This window comes from Ranitomeya variabilis, chromosome 4, assembly GCF_051348905.1.
Source record: "Ranitomeya variabilis isolate aRanVar5 chromosome 4, aRanVar5.hap1, whole genome shotgun sequence".
Lineage (NCBI taxonomy): Eukaryota > Metazoa > Chordata > Amphibia > Anura > Dendrobatidae > Ranitomeya > Ranitomeya variabilis.
Window position 1 is genome coordinate 611,495,226 of NC_135235.1, and position 20,534 is coordinate 611,515,759.

The following is a 20,534-nucleotide window of genomic DNA, read 5'->3' on the forward strand; positions in this document are numbered from 1 at the left end:
TCGATGACGTCGCGGTCACGTGAGCGGTCACATGACCGGTCTCGCGACCAATCACAAGACCGCGACGTCATCACAGGTCCTTCACCACACCATCTATAGGAACGGAAGCGACAGCATGCACCGCTGAGAGGCGGGAAGACTCCGGGGGCCATCGAAGGTGAGTATATCACTATTTTTTATTTTAATTCTTTTTTTTTTTACCAATTATATGGTGCCTAGTCCGTGGAGGAGAGTCTCCTCTCCTCCACTCTGGGTACCAACCGCACATGATCTGCTTACTTCCCGCATGGTGTGCACAGCCACATGCGGAAAGTAAGTAGATCAATGCATTCCTAGGTGTGCGGAATCCCCGCAATTCCGCAAATTTAATGCACATGTTGCTTTTTTTTCCGTGATGCGATTTTTTCGCGGAAAAAATGCAACATTTGCACAAGAAATGTGGAATACACTGTAAATAATAGGAGGCATATGTAAGCGTTTTTTTCGCGTTTTTATCACGTTTTTATAGCGAAAAAAACGCGAAAAATACTGAACGTGTGCACATGGCCTCATGGGTAGGGTTGAGCGAAACGGGTCAGCCATTTTTAGAAGTCGCCGACTTTTGGCAAAGTCGGGTTTCATGAAACCCGACCCGACCCCTGTGTGGGGTCGGCCATGAGGTCGGCGATCTTCTGAATCTGGTATCGGAATTCCGATACCGAGTTCCGATATGTTTGCGATATCGGAAATCGGTATCGGAATCCACATTTAAGTGTAAAATAAAGAATTAAAATAAAAAATATTGATATACTCACCTCTCCGACACAGCCTGGACATCGCCGCTGGTAACCGGCATCTTCCGTTCCTAAGAATGGCGCTTGAAAGACCTTTTCGATGACGTCACGGCTTGTGATTGGTCGCGGCCGCCCACGTGACCGCTCAGCGACCAATCACAAAGCCGTGACGTAATTTTCAGGTCCTAAATTCCTCATTCTAGGAATTTAGGACATGAGAATTACGTCACGGCTTTTGATTGGTCGCTGAGCGGTCACGTGGGCCGCCGCGACCGATCACAAGCCGTGACGTCATCAAAAGGTCCTTCACGCGCTCATTCTTAAGAAGGAAGGCTGCCGGAAAGAAGCAGAGCGCGTCCGAGGGTGAGTATATACCTAATAGGAATATACTCACCCTCGGCTTCTTTCTGGCAGCCTTCCTTCTTAAGAATGAGCGCGTGAAGGACCTTTCGATGACGTCACGGCTTGTGATTGGTCGCGGTGGCCCACGTGACCGCTCAGCGACCAATCAAAAGCCGTGACGTAATTCTCATGTCCTAAATTCCTAGAATGAGGAATTTAGGACCTGAAAATTACGTCACGGCTTTGTGATTGGTCGCTGAGCGGTCACGTGGGCGGCCGCGACCAATTACAAGCCGTGCGTCATCGAAAGGTCTTTCAAGCGCCATTCTTAGGAACGGAAGATGCCGGTTACCAGCGGCGATGTCCAGGCTGCGTCGGAGAGGTGAGTATATCAATATTTTTTATTTTAATTCTTTATTTTACACTTAAATATGGATCCCAAGGCCTGAAGGAGAGTTTCCTCTCCTTCAGACCCTGGGAACCATAGTATCCCATTGCACTGCATTGGGTTTCGTGTTTCGGCCGACCCCGACCCCGACTTTTTTATAGGATCGGCCGATTTCACTTGACCCGAATGTTGAGAAAGTCGGGTTTCGTGAAACCCGACCCGATCCTATAAAAATAAAAGTCGCTCAACCCTACTCATGGGTCCAGATAATTCTTATCTTCTCTTGCTGACATTTTATCTTTCAAAAGGTAGAAGAGATAAAAAGAGGATCTGCCATCTTGGACCTAATTCTTACCAACAGGGACAAAATGGCTGAGGAAGTAAAGGTGGCTGGGAATTTAGGAAGCAGCGATCATGCAATCCACGAATTTTGGATTATAAGAGGAGGAAGACCAGGGAAGACTCAGACTTTAAGTTTGGACTTTAGAAAGGCAGATTTTAATTAACTCAAAAGAGGGTAGGTAAAGTCCAATGGCTAGATGTTCTAAAGGACAGAAATGTCCAAGAAGGATGGGAGATTTTGTTAAATTTAATTCTCACTGCACAATCAGTAACAATCCCGAAATGAAGGAAGAACTGGAAGCATTTAAAGAGACCAGGATGGATGAACACAGAACTTAAACACTTATTAAACAGGAAAACAAAAATGTATATTAAATGGAAAGAGTGGAGCATATCTAAAGAAGAATATAATGCTGTTTGCAGGTAATGCAGGGCAAGCGTTAGAAGAGCTAAAGCCAGTAATGAAGTGAGGCTTGCAAGGGAGACCCAAAGCAGTAAAAAAGGATTTTGGGGGTATGTCAAAATCAAAAGAAAAGTCAAAGATGCTATAGGATTTTTACAGCATGAAAAGGGTGAAGTGGTGAAATGGTAGCAATGTATGTGTTCAGGGATGTGTCCCCACCAAGTGCCTTCCATATGAGCCAGAAACAAGAAGAGTTATAGTTATCTGGAGACAAAACCGGGATTGCACCACACCTAACGCGCGTTTTGCAATTAAATGCTTAGTCCAGGGGTCAATTTATGACATTTTTATTGCTACTTGACCGTGTGTAAAGCCCTTCTTTATTGAAGGCTACGTTTAGGTGGATTAATAACTGGCAAAGTGATCGTACTCCAGTGTTGTTTAACATTTTTAAAAATGATCTAAATAAGGGAACTGAAGGTAAACTAATCAAATTTGCAGACGATGCAAAACTAGGAGGAACAGCTAACACTAGAGAAGACAGAGAAAGGATTCAGCAGGATTTACAGTAGATAAGCTTGAACAGTGGACAGTGACTAATAGAATGGTATTTAACAGGCAGAAATGCAAGAGTCTACATCTGTGCACCAAAAACCAAAATTACATTTACAGAATGGGAGGAATATAACTAAGCAACAGTATGTGTAAAAAAGACTTGGATATACTAATAGATCACAACACAGACTGCACATGACTAAACAGTGTGATGCAACAGCAAAAACAGTTCTGGGATACATTAAGAGAAACATAGAGTCTAGATCACCTGAAGTAATTATCCCCCTCTACGGTTCCTTGGTCATGCCTCATCTGTAATACTGTGTCCAGTTCTGAGCCCCAATTTTTAAAAAATACATTGAAAAATTGAAGAAAGTTTAAAGAAGAGCTACCAAGATGGTGAGCGGACTACAAAGTATGTCCTACGAGGAACAGTTAAAGGATCTCAGAATGTTTAGCTTGCAAAAAAATGGCTAAGAGGAGACTTACTGTAATAACTGTCTACAAATATCTGAAGGGCTGTCACAGTGTAGAGGGATCATCATTATTCTCATTTGCACATGGGAACACAAGAAGCAATTGAATGAAATTGAAAAGTAGAAGGAGAATAGATAAAGTATTAGAAAAAACGTTTTGACAGTGAGGGTGATCAATGAGTGGAACAGGCTGCCACGAGAGGTGGTGAGTTCTCTTTCAATGGAAGTCCTCAAACAGAGGCTGGACAGACATCTCTCTGAGATGGTTTAATGAATCCGGCATTGAGCAGGGGTTGTACACTATGACCCTGGAGGTCCCTTCCAACTCAAACATTCTATGATTCTATGACAAAAGTTGGACTGTGATAGATTAAATCCATGGATGGAAGTTGTCTGTTATGGAGGCACTTTATCACGCTGTTACAGATAAATGTTTTTGGCTAGGTTATTATTAGTGATGAGCGAATGTACTCGTTACTCGAGATTTCCAGAGCACGCTCGTGTGTCCTCCGAGTATTTTTTAGTGCTTGGAGATTTAGTTTTCATCTCCGCAGCTGAATGATTTACATCTGTTAGCCAGCAAAAGTACATGTGGGGGTTGCCTGGTTGCTAGGGAATCCCCACATGTACTTATGCTGACTAACAGATGTAAATTATTCAGCTGCGGCGCTAAAAACTAAAACTCTGAGCACTAAAAAAATACTCGGAGGACACCATAGTGTGCTTGGGAAATCTCGAGTAACGAGTATATTCGCTCATCACTAGTTATAATCCTTATTATATACTATATTCCTTCTTCGCCCAATCACAAAGGCCACTGCTCCTTTTAAAGTGAACCTGACAGCATATACATCTGTGGGCAGCATGTACCAGGCACCGGCTGTATGATCTCAGTACGGTATGTTTGACAGAAATGCTGCTGCTTACATTAAAAAACTAGTTGGCAGGAGGGTCTCTGGCTGTTTCTCCCCGCCTGCAGCCAGTGACTGACAGTTCTTTCCCTATATATGCACGCAGAGACCTGTCACTCCAGGGACGGGAAGGAGAAAAAGCTGCCGTGGACCCGACTATCCCAAGTAGTCTCCCGTGCAGCATAGTCCCCAGAAACGTTTAGAGTATGTTTTTCTCTGAAACACCAGAGCGCCAGAGTCAAAAGTAGAAGACTGAAATCTTACATCCGATACCTGATACATGCTGCGCGATCCCCAGACATAATGTATTAGTTGTCAGGTTCCCTTTTAGGTAGGGTGGAGATGTGCCGGACAATTAAATATTTTCATACAATCAAACTGAAGCTTAGTCCCTGACCAAAAACGTAGGACAGAATAAAGCACCATTCTTCACTATTTTGTCCACTACACTAAAAGGTCCAATGACGAAAAACCAAGAAATCCGGGATCCGGCTACTATCTGTAGGGTTCAACAGGTACCACTAGTGTTTGATAGGTATGGGGTCCAGCATTGCTGTTAGGTTATTATCCTCCAGTGATGAAGAAGAGCAAATTAATTAAAAAAGGCAGTGTGAAAAGTCCATGCCACATTTTACAATTCTGACCAGTGTCACTTTATGTGGTAATAACTCTGGAACACCTCAACAGATCATATTGATTCTGGGAATATTTTTTGGTCACATATTGTTTTTCGTGATAGTGGTAAAAATTGTACGCTATGACTTGCATTTATTTGTAAGAAAAATCAAAAATGTAGAAAATTTTGCAATTTTCAAATCTTTATTTTTTATGCCCTTAAACCAGACAGTTATGTCGCACAAAACAGTACAATTTTTGAAATATAATTTTTTTCTGCTAGGAAGTTAGAAGGGTTAAAAGTTGACCAGTGATTTCCCATTTTTACAACAAGATTTACAAAACTGTTTTTGTTTAGGGACCACATTACATTTGAAGTGACTTTGAGGGGCCTATATGACAGAAAATACCCCAAAATTTACACCATTCTAAAAACTGCACCCCTCAAGGTGCGCAAAATTACATTCAAGAAGTTAATTAACACTTCAGGTGCTTAACAGGAATTTTTGCATTGTGGAAGGAAAAAATAAAAATGTAACTTTTGCCATGAAAATTGTACTTTAGACCCAGATGTTTTTATTTTCACAAGGGTAACAGGAATAAATGGACCACAAAATTTGTTGAGCAATTTCGCCTGAGAATGCTGATATCTCATATGTGAGGGGAAAGTACTGTTTGGGCGTACGGCAGGGCTCTGAAGGGAAGGAGCGCCATTTGACTTTTTGAACAGAAAATTGTCTGGAATCTAGAGTGGGCGCCATGTCGAGGTTGCAGAGCCTCTGATGTGCTTAAACAGTGGAAATCCCTCAGAAGTGACCCCATTTTCTAAACTAGACCCATCAAGGAGTGTATCTAGATGTGTGGTGAGCACCTTGAACCCCCAGGTGCTTCACAGTAATTTATAACATGGAGCTGTGAAAATAAAAAAATCAAATTTTTCCACAACAATGTTATTTTAGTCCCAAGTTTTTTATTTTCACAAAGGTAACATGAGAAAATTGTTGTGCAATTTCTCCTGAGTACACAGATACCCCATATGTGGGGGAAAGTCACTGTTTGGGGGTAGCACAACGTTTGACTTTTTAAATGCAAAATTGGCTGGGATCATTAGCTGATGCCATGTCACATTTGGAGAGCACTTGAAGAATGAAGGAATGTATCTAGATGTGTTGTGAGCACCTTAAATCCCCAGGTGCTTTACAGGAGTTTGAACTGTGAAAATAAAAAATACCATTTTTCCCACAAAATGTTATTTTAGCCCCAATTTTTTTTATTTTCACAAGGGTATCAAGACAAATTGCAGCATACAATTTGTTGTACATCAATACTCCATATGTGGGGGAAAATACTGTTTGGGCGCACGACAGGGCTTGACTTTTTGAACGAAAAATTGGCTGGAAAGATTAGTGGACGCCATGTTGCTTTTGGAGAGCCTCTGATGTGCCTAAACAGAGAAAACCCTCCATAAGTTACCCCATTTTGGAAACTGGACCACTTCAGGAATGTATATAGATGTGTAGTGAGCACTGAACCCCTAGTTGAGCTGTAAAAATAAAAAAATCACTTTTTTCCCACAAATCATGTTATTTTAGTCCCAATTTTTTTTCAACAGGACAAAATGGCATCCAACTTGTTGCACAATTTCCCCTGAGTACATCGATACTCCATATGTGGAGGAAAACTGACATTTGGGCACACGGCAGGGTTCAGAAAGGAAGGAGTGACGAATTAGAACACAAGACTTTGATGGAATGGTCTCTAGGTGTCAAGTTGTATTTGGAGAGCCCTGATGTGCCTAAACAGTAGAACTCCCCCACAAGTAACCCCATTTTGGAAACTAGACCCTTTAAGGAATTTGTCTAGATCTGCGGTAAGCACCTTGATGTTTCCCAGAATTTTACAACGTTGATCTGCGAAAATGAAAAAAAAAATGTTCCCCATAAAAATGTTTTAGCACCATTTTTTTTTAATTTTCACAAGGATAGCAGGAGAAAATGGATCCCAAAATTTGTTGTGCAATATCTCCTGAGTACACAAATACTCCATATGTGGTCAAAAACAACTTTTGAAGCACAGTGAAAAGCTCAGAAGGGAAGATGTGCCATATTTGAGTTCAGATTTTGCTGGAATGGTTTGAGAGTGCCATGTCATATTGGCAGAGCCCTTGAGTTGCCAGAACAGCAGAAACCCCTCATAAGTTTTCTCATTTTACCAACTACACTCCCCATTGAATTCATCTAGGGGTGCAGTGATCATATTGATACCACATGTGCATCACAGAATTTTATACCATTGGGCAGTAAAGAAAAAATAATTACATTTTTACCACCAAAATTGTGTTTTAGCTGGAGATTTTGGTAAAAATGGCACCAAAATTTGTCCCGCATTTCCTGCTGAATGTTTAAATATGTGGCTGTACAGCACTGCTTAGACGCACGGCATGACTCGAGAGGGATGGAGCGCTATTTGACTCCTGGAGAGCAGATTTTCCTACAATAGTTTGAAGACTCCATATACAGAGCCCCTAAGTGCTAGAAGACCAGATTTCCCCCTCAAGTGACCCCATTTTGGAAATTATACCCCTTTGGGAATTTATCTACAGATGTAGTGAAGATTTTTACTCCATGGTTGTTTTCCAGTTGATATTGCTGAGTGAAAATTGCAAACTGCCGTTGTAGTGACCAGTACGTAGTAGTCACCAGCACGTTGTAGTGACCAGTACATTGTAATCCCCAGTACGTTGTAGTGAACCGTACATGGTAAAGTAAATTAAGCGGACACTCATCGCACAGAAGGGACATTTGGATTTAATAGTAGAGAATTTGCTACCAGTAACGTGGTAGATGACAGACCTGAGTGGGGACTTGCTTTTTTTGTGAATTGAGTTGAAGCTTTTATTGGGAACATTTTACATAACATTTTTGATCACGATTATCCTGTGTTCTATGCTGAGTACTTACATTGGGGTTTACATCTAAATCTTTGAGTGATGTGATTCAGATGAAATCCCCGAATGATCCATTCACTATAATGAGGCAGCAGAGTTACTCTGGACTCAGTCTGGCCTCTGTTCTTTTCACAAGTGCCCAAAACACTTTTATGCATGCCTAAAAAGACAGACACCGCCTAATCACAAGTCAGACGGCATCCACACTGAATCTATCTGCCTCATTATAGGGAATCTTCCGCCAGAGGTTCTGTCTGAATTGCGTATTTCAGAGATTTACATGGAAAGCCTGGTGTAAGCGCTCAGCGCAGGATAAGTGTGCGCCGTGCCTTACTGCGATCTTTGAGAGGCAGAATGAAAAAATCAACAGCATGTGAAGAATTGGTTTTATTTATTTTTTACGCCATTCCTCATGTGGTATATGTGATTCGACAACTTTATTCTTTGGGTCATTGCGATTACAGCGATATTGGATTTATATCTTTTTTAGGTTTGGCTGCTGTCCCACACTTAAAAAGGTTTGTTTTGCAAAAATTAGTTTTTGCATCACCATATTTTGAGAGCTATAATTTTTCCATATTTTGGCCCACAGATGGCTTGTTTTTTTGCGAGATGAGTTGACATTTTTGTGGTACCATTTTCGGGCACATTACATTTTTGATCGCTTTCTATTCTGATTTTTGGGAGGCAGAATGAGCAAAAAACAGCGATTCAGAACTTATTTATTTATTTTTTTATGTCATTCCACGTGTGATAAAACTGATAATGCAGCTTTATTCTTCGGGTCAGTATGATTACAATACCCAATTTATATCTTTTTTTTATTATTTGGCACTTTTACAGGATAAAAACAATTTTATGGAAAAACTTTTTTTGGTACTTTATTCTGAGAGCTGTAACGTTTTTATTTTTCGGCTGATAAGCCACCATGCAGCTCTGTTTTTTGCAGGACAAGATGACTTTTTTAGAAATACCTTTTTTCATTTATATTCATCTTTTTGAGCGCGTTTTATTACACTGGTCAACACAAAAAAATCATCAGCAAAGGTAATATGTCGGTTTTATGGAGTTTGATGTGCTGATTTAAAAAATATGCTTAGTTTTGCTCTATCACATAAAGTTGCTGAGATAGAAGTATTTTTATTATTACGTTATTTCTGCATTTTCAATGTATGTGGTTTTTCCTATGTTATCCCCATTTCTTTGCTTGTCTTACTTAATTGTGAATTTTCTTACAGGGACAACATCAGTAAAGGTTTTAGTGAGTTTTATGGGAAGGAGTATTGACAGTGCAGTCAAACAATGACTGCTTGTCTGAAAGTCACATGTTATAGGGAGGAGCTAACTATTATGAGTCAGTAAGCTTTGAGTCAGTCAGAAAAGGATGGTGATGGCAGCAAGGACTGGTATGTGAGACTCTGACAGGAGACGGGCCTCTACAGGGATCTGAGCCCTGCCACAGGGAGATAGAAGGGAAGGCAGCGGACAGCCGCCATTGTGAGAGGATTTTCACTGCATTTCTGGGAGGGCAAGTCGCCTCAGAGGGAAGAAAACAGCTCAGCCACTGAGGTGTAACTGAGTGAGAGTCTCCAGAGAGAGAACCTGAAAGCAGCCAATATTACACTGAGAAACTGCCTGTCTGCAAATGTTCATCTGTAAGGAATAGGCTGACCCGTTTACCTTACAACTGTATATAATTATCTACCAGATTACCTCCAGTAAAATCAGTTCTAAACAGGCTGCCTCTGTCATCTCTGGGGAAATATCTACATATAGTCAGTCGGCTCATCGCATTTTTTTTTTTTTTAGTTTGTCACCACCATTGAACTGAACTTATGCTACTGTTTGATCTGATTTAAAGGAGAAAAATGCCCTGACAGTGTATCAATCATCCGAACAGATTCTGCAATGTGTGTGGTTCTTTAACGCCAAAAGGCCAAGTACGTTCAGTCACTCATGATGTTAAAAAGATGTAACAGATGTACTTTAAGTGAACACTTGGTGATCAAGACAAAAACTGGGCCCCTCATGGGATATGCTCAAGTTGTTCAAATGGTCTTCGTGACTGGTTGAATATGAGGAAAGTGGCTATGCCATTTGCTGTTCCCATGATTTGGAGAGAACCCAAAAATCATAGTGATGACTGCTACTTTTGTTTTGTCAAACTGAAGGGCTTTTCTACAAAGAACAAACATACGATTAATTACCCTAAACTTGAATCTGTGATTAGGCCAGTTCCACAAGATGGTACCTTGTTAAAACACAGACACACCAAAAATCACTGCCAATAAAATATATATGATATGAAATATGAATACAAAAATCACGGTGCTCTGTGAAGAAGAGTGGATACCACCAAACACACCCAAACAATCAATCTATGGACTACCAGAGAAGCACCACGCAAGTAATAGATTAAAAAATGCCTTTAATATTAGTGGCAAGATTAAAAAACAAACATCTGTGTGCGTAACAGGACTAAAAACAACACTTATGATTGCTTCAAAAGACAGATGGTAATGGCAGACCCAATTTATATATAACCAAATCCCCCCATAGAAAAAGGGAACTAATGTGGATATATATAAGCCATAGTAAAAGACTGTGCACTCAAATTATGTGAATAATGTGAATAAATATATAAAAATCAAATACAATATATTGTGTATCCTACAAAGTGCATTGTGCAATGGAGGAAATTGCCATAACAATTGGTCACACTTCCAAGTGTAAATAGCAAAGGTGCAACGTGCAAAGAGGGATTTGAGCAATTATGGGTATTCAGGGTGCGCGATTACGGGACGTGCAGGTATATACCCATAATTGCTCAAATACCTCTTTGCACGTTGCACCTTTGCTATTTACACATGGAAGTGTGACCAATTATTTTTAATCTTGCCACTAATATTAAATAAAGGCATTTTTTAATCTATTACTTGCGTGGTGCTTCTCTGGTAGTCCATAGATTGGTTGTTTAGGTTTTTCTCCGAAGATGTACCTTGCAAGTTCCTGTACCACCATTGTCTGTATTGGATGAAAATGAAGTAGAATATGAAGACTATGGAGCTGAAGCTACTGGCGAAGACATGGAGACCTCAAGTCAAGATGAGTATGTACCTGTTGGAGCAGCCGAGCAGCCAGAACGCTTTATTCAACATGAATTAAATGATCTCATCAGAGACCTTTCATTGTCAAAAGATAAAGCTGAACTTTTTGCATCTAGGTTGAACAGAAGAATCTTCTTCATGATGATCTCACACAATTTTAACACAATTTTTCACAGTTGATGGACCAATGGTGTACTGTAACAATGTGAATGACCTCTTTGAAGAACTGAATCAAGAGTATTTTGTTGCAGATTGGTGATTGTTTATTGACTCATCCCAGAGAAGTTTGAAAGCAGTGTTGCTTCACAATGGAAATATGAAACCATCAATCCCTATTGCTCACTCATGTCATCTAAAGGAAAGTTATGAAAATCTGCCAGTTGTTTTGAATGCTATACAATATAAGCATCACCAATGGAATATCTGTGGACACTTGAAAATGATTGATCTGCTAATTTGAATGCAAGGAGGTTTCACAAAATATTGTTACTTCTTGTGTTTATGGGACAGCAGAAATACAGTAGAGCATTATGTTGGTCCTGATTCGGGACAGAGAAACATCTATGCTCCAGGTACAGACAATGTTCAGCATATTCCTTTAGTTGCTCCAACAAAAATCTTTCTTCCTCCACTACATAAAAATGTTGGGATTCATTAAAAACTTTGTGAAAGCCATGGCAAAGACAAATTCACAAGGGTTCCAGTACATTTCACAGAAATTCTCCAGCATTTCACAAGCAAAACTGAAGGAAGGGTATTTGTTGGTCCTCAGATCAGAGAGCTTATGAGAGATGATGTGTTTGAAGGGACTCTAAATGAAAAGGAGTTGAGATCTTGGAAAAGCTTCAAGTGGATCTGTGAAAACTTCTTAGGAAAAAAAATCTCCAGAATATGTTGAAGGTGTTGAGGAACTGCTAAATGCATACCAGTGTCTTGGATGTCGCATGTCTCTGAAAATGCACTTTTTGCATTCACATTTAGATTTCTTCCCTCAAAATCTTGGGGATGTAAGTGATGAACAAGGTGAGCAGTTTCATCAGGACATTAAAGTAATGGACCACCGCTACTAGGGTTTTTGGAATGACTCACTGATGGCAGATTACTGTTGGATGTTATATAGGGGCAATCCTGAAAAATCGTATCAACGACAGTCTAATTTCAAGCATTTTTAATTTCTGCTCATATTTTGGTTTCTATTTTACATGTAAAATTATTTTGGTTCAATAAAAACAGTTTTGTAAGGTGAAACATTTTTTTCTGATATGTAGATTACTGTTTTCTTAATGTCGCCAGTATATTTCCTATACCTTATAATAATGATGCTGCTTCATGGAAACTATACGTGCTACAGAAAAACTATCTCCATTTTTGAAATCAGGACAAAAAGATGATTCACAAAAGTACAAAGTCATCTGCGATGATTACAAAAAATATTTTTTGTAGACCCGTGTTATACTTTTTGTTCAGCGGTACAGTTTTTTGCCTCTTTTTGTTTGCAGAAGGGGTTAACTAGTGTGACATTTTTATAGGGCGGGTCGTTCTGGACATGGTGATACCAAACCTTTTTTTTTTTCTTCACTTTTTTACTTGGTCCCACTATGGCAGTTATAAAGCATTGAATTGCTTTATAAGCTGTTAGTGCTGCCGACAAAAGTTAGTTAGATCGTGCACTGCGCTTAATCTAACTAACTTGCTAGAGCCTGGTGACTCGGATGTTGTTATGACGACATCGGGTCACCATGGCATCGATAGGGCTGCAACGATAGGACCTGAGGTCCTTAGTATTTACTGACCTGGACGTATGGATAATACGTCAATAGTCGTGAACGGGTTAAAGAGGATGTTTCACCATTTTGACAGCCTACACTGACGTCTGAATGCGACCTGACTGTCAATACATGTGCCCGGCTTAGTGTATGACGACGCGCGCTGCAGCTGTAGGCTCCCTGCGTTGTTATAACATGGAAATCACCACCGATCAGCTACAGTAGATACAGTTAGTCAGCGTCCTATACGGCCTATTCACACAGGAGGACTGCACTTTTGTGTGCACACAGCGATTGTTAATATTTTCTGTGCATGCAGAATGTCATGTAGTTAGACTATTTGGAGAACACGAAGTGGGTCTGTTTCTTACAAATTCCAGGAATGAATTTCAGTTACTGTCTGGCCCTGCATTCTGCGCACGGTGTGGCGGTATATTATTACTAATACACTCACACAACTGAAAGAAATACCAGCTAGACCCAGCAGGTGGCGCTGTTTATCAGCATAAATCACATCTCCAGGATGCGGATTACACTGAGCTGGAGCGGCTTTGTCCTCAGCAAGGTGTCAGGTTACAAATAAAAGGGCACGTTCATTAAAAGCCTCAAAGAACATGGAACAAATTCTCTAAAGCCTTTTGTCCATCCAGGACAACTATGTGATTAGAAGACATCTGGTTGGGTTTTTGCTCCCTATTGGACTTTATTCTACCATAAGTATGACTGTTTATGATTTTATTATACTGGTTTGAGATTAATACCGTAATCTTGGGTTACATGAATTACCTGGGAGGCCCGTTCTGACCCAGCCAGGTCTATCATGAAAAGTCGTCCCACGCGGACTTCCTGTGTGATGTTCTTGACACGGCTCTTCTGCCGTACTGTGACCTGGAGGATGGCGTGAGAGCGGGAAGACGTCTTATTGGCCGCCGTGGGCTCCTGGGTCCTCTGCTTGTTTCCTTTCATTAGCAGCTGCATGATCTATAAGTGGCCATATATCAGTATATCATTGTGAAAGGGGCACACAGAGACATTATGGGAAAATTACTGGTCTATAAACACATTCTATTCAGCATTTTTTATTGGGCACAGTATGACGGCATTATTACATTATTTAGATGTTGTATTGCATTATACAGAGGCAATGTACTGTACTTAGATATCATTTGTGGATTGTAAGGCAAGTAAGACTCCTCAGAGCATTTTGAAATTATATAATTTCCCTAAAATAACATACCATATATATCAAGCTAATGAAAATACAGCATGTCCTAGCTGGGTACACAATCAGGAGGGGGTGAAATATGCACAAAATACACTGCTCAAAAAAATAAAGGGAACACTAAAATACCACATCCTAGATACTGTATCTCTGAATGAAATATTCCAATTGCAAATTTTTATTCATTGCATAGTAGAATGTGTTCAGAACAATAAAACATAAAATTAATATCCCATGGAGGTCTGAATTTGGAATGATACTCAAAATCAAAGTGGAAAATCAAATTACAGGCTGATCCAACTTCAGTGGAAATGCCTCATGACAAGGAAAATATGCTCAGTATTGTGTGTGGCATCCACGTGCCTGTATGACCTCCCTACTGTACAACGCCTGGGCATGCTCCTGATGAGGCGGCGGATGGTCTCCTGAGGGATCTCCTCCCAGACCTGGACTAAAGCATCCGCCAGCTCCTGGACAGTCTGTGGTGCAACGTGATGTTGGTGGATGGTGCTAGACATGATGTCCCAGATGTGCTCAATCGGATTCAGATCTGGGGAACGGGTGGGCCAGTCTATAGCTTCAATGCCTTCATCTTGCAGGAACTGCTGACACACTCCAGCCACATGAGGTCTTGCATTGTCCTGCATTAGGAGGAACTCAGGGCCATCAGCACCAGCATATGGTCTCACAAAGGATAACAGGATCTCATCTCGGTACCTAATGGCAGTCAGGCTACCTCTGGCGAACTCATGGAGGGCTGTGCAGCCCTCCAAAGAAATGCCACCCCACACCATTACTGACCCACTGCCAAACCGGTCATGCTGAAGGATGTTGCAAGCAACAGATCGCTCTCCACGGCATCTCCAGACTCTGTCACATCTGTCACATGTGCTCAGTGTGAACCTGCTTTCATCTGTGAAGAGCACAGGGCGTCAGTGGCGAATTTGCCAATCCTGGTGTTCTGTGACCCTCCATATCTCTTGTTGTACTGGCCTATCTCCTGGTAGCACCTCCATCCTCTGGACACTACGCTGACAGACACAGCAAACCTTCTTGCCACAGCTCGCATTCATGTGCCATCCTGGATGAGCTGCATTACCTGAGTCACTTGTGTGGATTGTAGAGTCCGTCTCATGCTACCACGAGTGTGAAAGTACAACATTCAAAAGTGACCAAAACATCAGCCAGAAAGCATTGGTACTGAGATGTGGTCAGTGGTCCCCACCTGCAGAACCACTCCTTTATTGAGTGTGTCTTGATAATTGCCAATAATTTCCATCTGTTGTCTATTCCATTTGTACAACAGCATGTGAAATTGATTGTCAAACAGTGTTGCTTCCTAAGTGGACAGTTTGATTTCACAGAAGTTTTATTTACTTGGAGTTATATTCTGTTGTTTAAGTGTTCCCTTTATTTTTTTGAGCAGTGTAGCAGTACTGGGGTAAAGTATTTGCAACAGCTGTAAAGTGAAATAGTGGAGCTGATGCAAATTATGATCTATGCGCCCCCTGCAGGTCAAAAATATTAATTTGAAAATGGGAAAATGTATACTGTCACCTCCTTGGCGTTAATGGTGGACACCTCCGTTATCCCAGCTACTTGAATCACACCCTTTGAGTCCTCTCGTAGATCCAGGTAGCCCAGAGCTGGATTCAATAAGTCTCGGATCATTTCATTATAGATCTGTAAAATGAAGAAGATAGTTTAATATGACTAAACATGGAGATGTCATTTGATAGTGTGTATGTGTATAGATGCGTATGAATGTTTGTAGTGTACGAACACGTGTCTATACTTGTGCTGAGTATGTGTGCGCATGTATGAATGTCACATATGCCTGTTTATGAATGTGTGTGCATGTACAGTGCTCAAAGGTTTACATACCCCGCCAGAAGTTTTGCTTTCTTGGCCTTTTTTCAGAGAATATTAATGATAACACCAAAACTGTTTCTCCACTCATGGTTAGTTGTTGGGTGAAGCCATTTATTGTCACACTTCTGTGTTTTCTCTTTTTAAATCATACTGACAACACAAAACATCTAAATGACCCTGATCAAAAGTTCATATACCCTGGTGATTTTGGCCGGATTACATGCACAGAAGTTGACACAAATGGGTTTGAATGGCTACTAAAGGTAACATCCTCACCTGTGACCTGTTCTGTTTGCTTGTAATCAGTGTGTGTGCATAAAAGCTGAGTGAGTTTTTGGGATCCAGACAGACTCTTGCATCTTTCATCCAGCCACTGACATTTCCGGATTGTGAATAATGGGGAAAGCAAAACAATTGTCAATGGATCTACAGTAAAAGGTAGTTGAACTGTGTAAAACAGGAAAGGGATAGAAACAAGATATCCAAGGAATTGATAATGCCAGTCAGCAGCGTTCAGACTGTGATTAACAAATGGAAAATCAGGGGCTCTGGGCTCTGTAAAAACAAAACCACGGTCAGGTAGACCAACAAAAATGTCGCAACTGCCAGTAAAATTGTTCGGGATATAAAGAAAAACCCACAAATTACATCAGCTAAAATACAGGACTCTCTGAAAACTAGCGGTGTGGCTGCTTCAAGATGCACATTAAGGAGGCACTTGAAGAAAAATGGGCTGCGTGGTCGAGTCGCCAGAAAAAGCCATTAATGCGCAAATGCCACAAAGTATCTAGCCTACAATATGCAAAACAGCACAAAGACAAGCTTCAAAACTTCTGGAACAAGGTAATTTGGAGTGATGAGACCAAAATTAAACTTTTTGGCCACAACCATAAACGTTACATTTGGAGAGAGGTCAACAAGTCCTATGATGAAAGGAACACCATTCATACTGTAAAAGACGGAGGTGGATCGCTGATGTTTTGGAGATGTGTGAGCTACAAAAGTACAGGAAACTTGGTCAAAGTTGAAGGAAAGATGAAAGCAGCATGTTATCAGCAAATACTGTAGGCAAATTTGCAATCATCAGCCTGGAAGCTGCGCATGGGACGTACTTGGACGTTCCAACATGACAACGATCCAAAACACAAGGCCAAGTCAACTGTCATTGGCTACAGCAGAACAAAGTGAAGGTTCTGGAGTGGCCATCTCAGTCTCCTGACCTCAATATCATTGGGCCACTCTGGAGAGATCTCAAGCGCGCAGTTCATGCTAGACAGCCCAAGAATTTACAGGAACTGGAGGCTTTTTGCCAAGAAGAGTGGGCAGCTTTACCATCTGAAAAAATAAAGAACCTCATCCACAATTACCACAAAAGGCTTCAAGCTGTCATTGATGTTAGAGGGGGCAATACACGGTATTAAGAAATGGGGTATGTGAACTTTTGATCAGGGTCATTTGGATATTTTCGGTTGTCATTATGATTTAAAAAGAGAAAACACAGTAGTTTGACAATAAATGGCTTCACCCAACCACTAACCATGACTGGAGAAAAAGTTTGGGTGTAATCATTCATATTCTCTGAAAAAAGGCCAAGAAAGCAAAATTTCTGCCGGGGTACGAACAATTTTGAGCACAACTGTATATCTGTGTATGAATACATGTATATTTTCATTGGGTTTGTATATCTATTTAAATATATAAATGCATGAATATATATGTAGATGTGGTATATGGGCATGTGCAGTATGTATATCTGCGCATGGATACATGTACATATGGGTATATATATCTGTGTACGAATACATGTACGCATGCATGTGTGTCTGTATAAATATGTGTATACTAAGAAGAAGGGGCATCATTTCTGCTTTTTCAATTTATTTTATAGAATCCCCATCTAAGATGGCAAAAATCCAAGACAGAAACCAACATGGCCTTCAGGAAAGAGTGTTTGTATGTTGTCACTCATGCCTCGCTTAGCGTCCATACTTAAGTGCCTGTCAGTGAAGTGGTAACAGGATCCACCATCTATGTCATTTACTTCTCACTTTACACTAATTTCTTGCGGTTTCCCAGCCCCGTGTTTGTCTTCTTGGTTGCTGCAGACAATGTAATGTGCAAATATTGCACAGGCCATAAAGTCATCTCTGCCATATGAGATGGAGCACAAATGCAGGCCGGGCCCATCCATCACCATGGGAATTATCTGTCCTCCTCACAGGGAGGATACAGACAAACAAGCAGCAAATGTTATCAGCGCTTCTGATGTAATAAGAGCAGCAGAAGGCGTAGGAAGGAGGCAGATAGCAGCTTCATGAGCCATGGGGATGGCTGTTTATCTAGTAAATCTGATCCTGTGTTCTTACTACTACAGTACATTATGTTATGTGCTCAACACACATCCTGATATAGCAAGTGCCCTGCCTTAAAGAGGAACTGTCACTAGGTCAACAAAGGGCAGGTTTGGCTGCTCTCATTTTATTCCCGCTGCTCCCGTGAGAATTGCGTTCTATTTTGTTAAATCCGCCATATGGTTCAAGAGATAGTGCTCATTTTTATGGTCTTTACTCATGGGCGGTGCTTACAGGCTTTATGGTCTTTCCTCATGGGCGGTGCTTACAGGCTTTATGGTATTTACTAATGGGCGATGCTTACAGGCTTTAAGGCTTTTACTCATGGGCGGTGCTTACAGGCTTTATGGTCTTTACTCATGGGCGGTGCTTACAGGCTTTATGATCTTTACTCATGAGCGGTGCTTACAGGCTTTATGGTCTTTACTCATGGGCGGTGCTTACAGGCTTTATGGTCTTTACTCATGAGCGGTGCTTACAGGCTTTATGGTCTTTACTCATGGGCGGTGCTTACAGGCTTTATGGTCTTTACTCATGAGCGGTGCTTACAGGCTTTATGGTCTTTACTCATGGGCGGTGCTTACAGGCTTTATGGTCTTTACTCATGGGCGGTGCTTACAGGCTTTATGGTCTTTACTCATGGGTGGTGCTTACAGGCTTTATGGTCTTTACTCATGGGCGGTGCTTACAGGCTTTATGGTCTTTACTCATGGGCGATGCTTACAAGCTAGTTATATAGAGCAGGCTACCGACACAGTGTCAGGGAATCCCATGAGACGCATCCACTTGATGAAAACCCCAAAAATTAGTACTAGGTTAAAAGGCCCATATATCTGGAACCTGATGACAGATGTAAAAATACAAACAAAAACTGGCATACTCAGTGGAGTAAAATAAATAAAATAAGAAAAAACTGGCCACTTTTCATGGTGACAAATCCTCTTTAAAAAAAAGTCATAGTATGTCAGGATATGGCATATATTATTTTTACCGTAACCTTCAGCTTTGTTCACATGAGTCGAATGTGACACGGATTTTGTTGCAGATTCCGCACCGAAATCCAAACCAAATTCAACGAGATACAACTAATTTGAATGGGGTTTCCGCAACTCTTTTCACATGGAAAAATAAATACTAAATTTGGGCAGCTTGAATGAAAATGTCCTTGTGATAATGACCCTGAGATCCATCCTTGTATGGATCCCAGGGTCCGGCTCAGATTTCGGCCACAGATCTACATATTGGAATTTTATTCCATAGTAAGATGTTGTGGAAAAATCTGTGGCTTTGCCACGAATACACAAGATATCTACAGCCATTCCACCCCCAAATCTGTATGTGTTACATTTTACACAGAAGTAAAGCTTCACCAGTATATGGAGCATGCGGTGTGTTTGAAAATCCTTAACATGCACATAATTTCTCCCCTATTCCTTATCTATTGGGCAGAGGATAACTTACTGATCTATGGTAGCTGACAGATTGGACCCCAGTAATCCAAAGAAGGGGGCTCTAGAACTTGGGAAATGGGTTCTACGGGGTCCTGTCTTGAATCGTTCTGATAAATTCATTGTCTATGGGACTGCTGGAGAAAGCACAAAGTAAAGAGCTCTAGAGCCCTATTTTTGGGATCACTGTGGGCCCTTAGTGAGATCGCATGTATGGGACTCCCAATCCAATCCATATATGTAATTTACCAACTGTTCCAATTTTTACATTTTTTTTTTTAATTTAACCATCGTCACCACTGACCTCTAAGTAGGACATGAGGACTTCATACTCCATATCATCACTGGTCTCCTCAATAGCTTTAAAGAGATCATTCAAAGTCCTGATGTATATCCCAGGCTCCCGGTCCGTGCCCAGCATAGTGTAGGTCTTGCCACATCCTTATGACAAAGGAATTGAACAGTGAATATGAGATTTGGCGAGTGTATGGCAAGAATAAAAAATACATCAGGAACAAAAAAACAGACAGGGTCCACGCTGAAGCTGTCCGTACCCACGAGATTGGTGATGGAAGAATGATCGTTCGGCAGACAGCTATATCCCTGACTCCTGTGTGTGTTTATTATTGGGGAGAGAGTAGTTTGACAGAGCCTTATCCTCCCTAAATTGTCTTCACATGCATTTCAGTAAGAAGAGGACAACCCAGGTTCTTATGCACATCAGATTATGGTTTGTGGGATTGGCCAACCACCTACTGTGCATAGGGCTTCTCCACTCAGCACCCACTCTCCAAATAGGGTAATTGGAAGGGCATTCCTGGGTTCTCATGAGGTTGAGCTTAAATGTACCAAACAATGTGGCGTAATTGTTGATAAGTTACAGATAAGTGAAAAAAAGGATCGGGCATGTTGCATTTCAAAGCCCAATCCTTTTCTTTCCATGGAGATAAATTTTAGAATGCGTGTTTTGGAACGTCATGCAGATCCTTCAATCTATATGTCTCTAGGACCTCATT

At 41.0% G+C, this 20,534-nt stretch overlaps 1 protein-coding gene across 1 annotated transcript in view; it reads right to left on the reverse strand.

Annotated features, from left to right (window-relative positions):
- KIF19 (kinesin family member 19) overlaps window positions 1-20,534 on the reverse strand; it is a 64,470-nt gene that overhangs the window by 21,079 nt on the left and 22,857 nt on the right. Inside the window, exons 5-7 of the mRNA XM_077253396.1 lie at window positions 19,823-19,959; window positions 15,405-15,530; window positions 13,412-13,606 (exon numbers count right to left, since the gene is read on the reverse strand). Of these exons, the coding sequence (XP_077109511.1) occupies window positions 13,412-13,606; window positions 15,405-15,530; window positions 19,823-19,959 (458 nt within the window). The remainder of the gene's footprint in view (window positions 1-13,411; window positions 13,607-15,404; window positions 15,531-19,822; window positions 19,960-20,534) is intronic.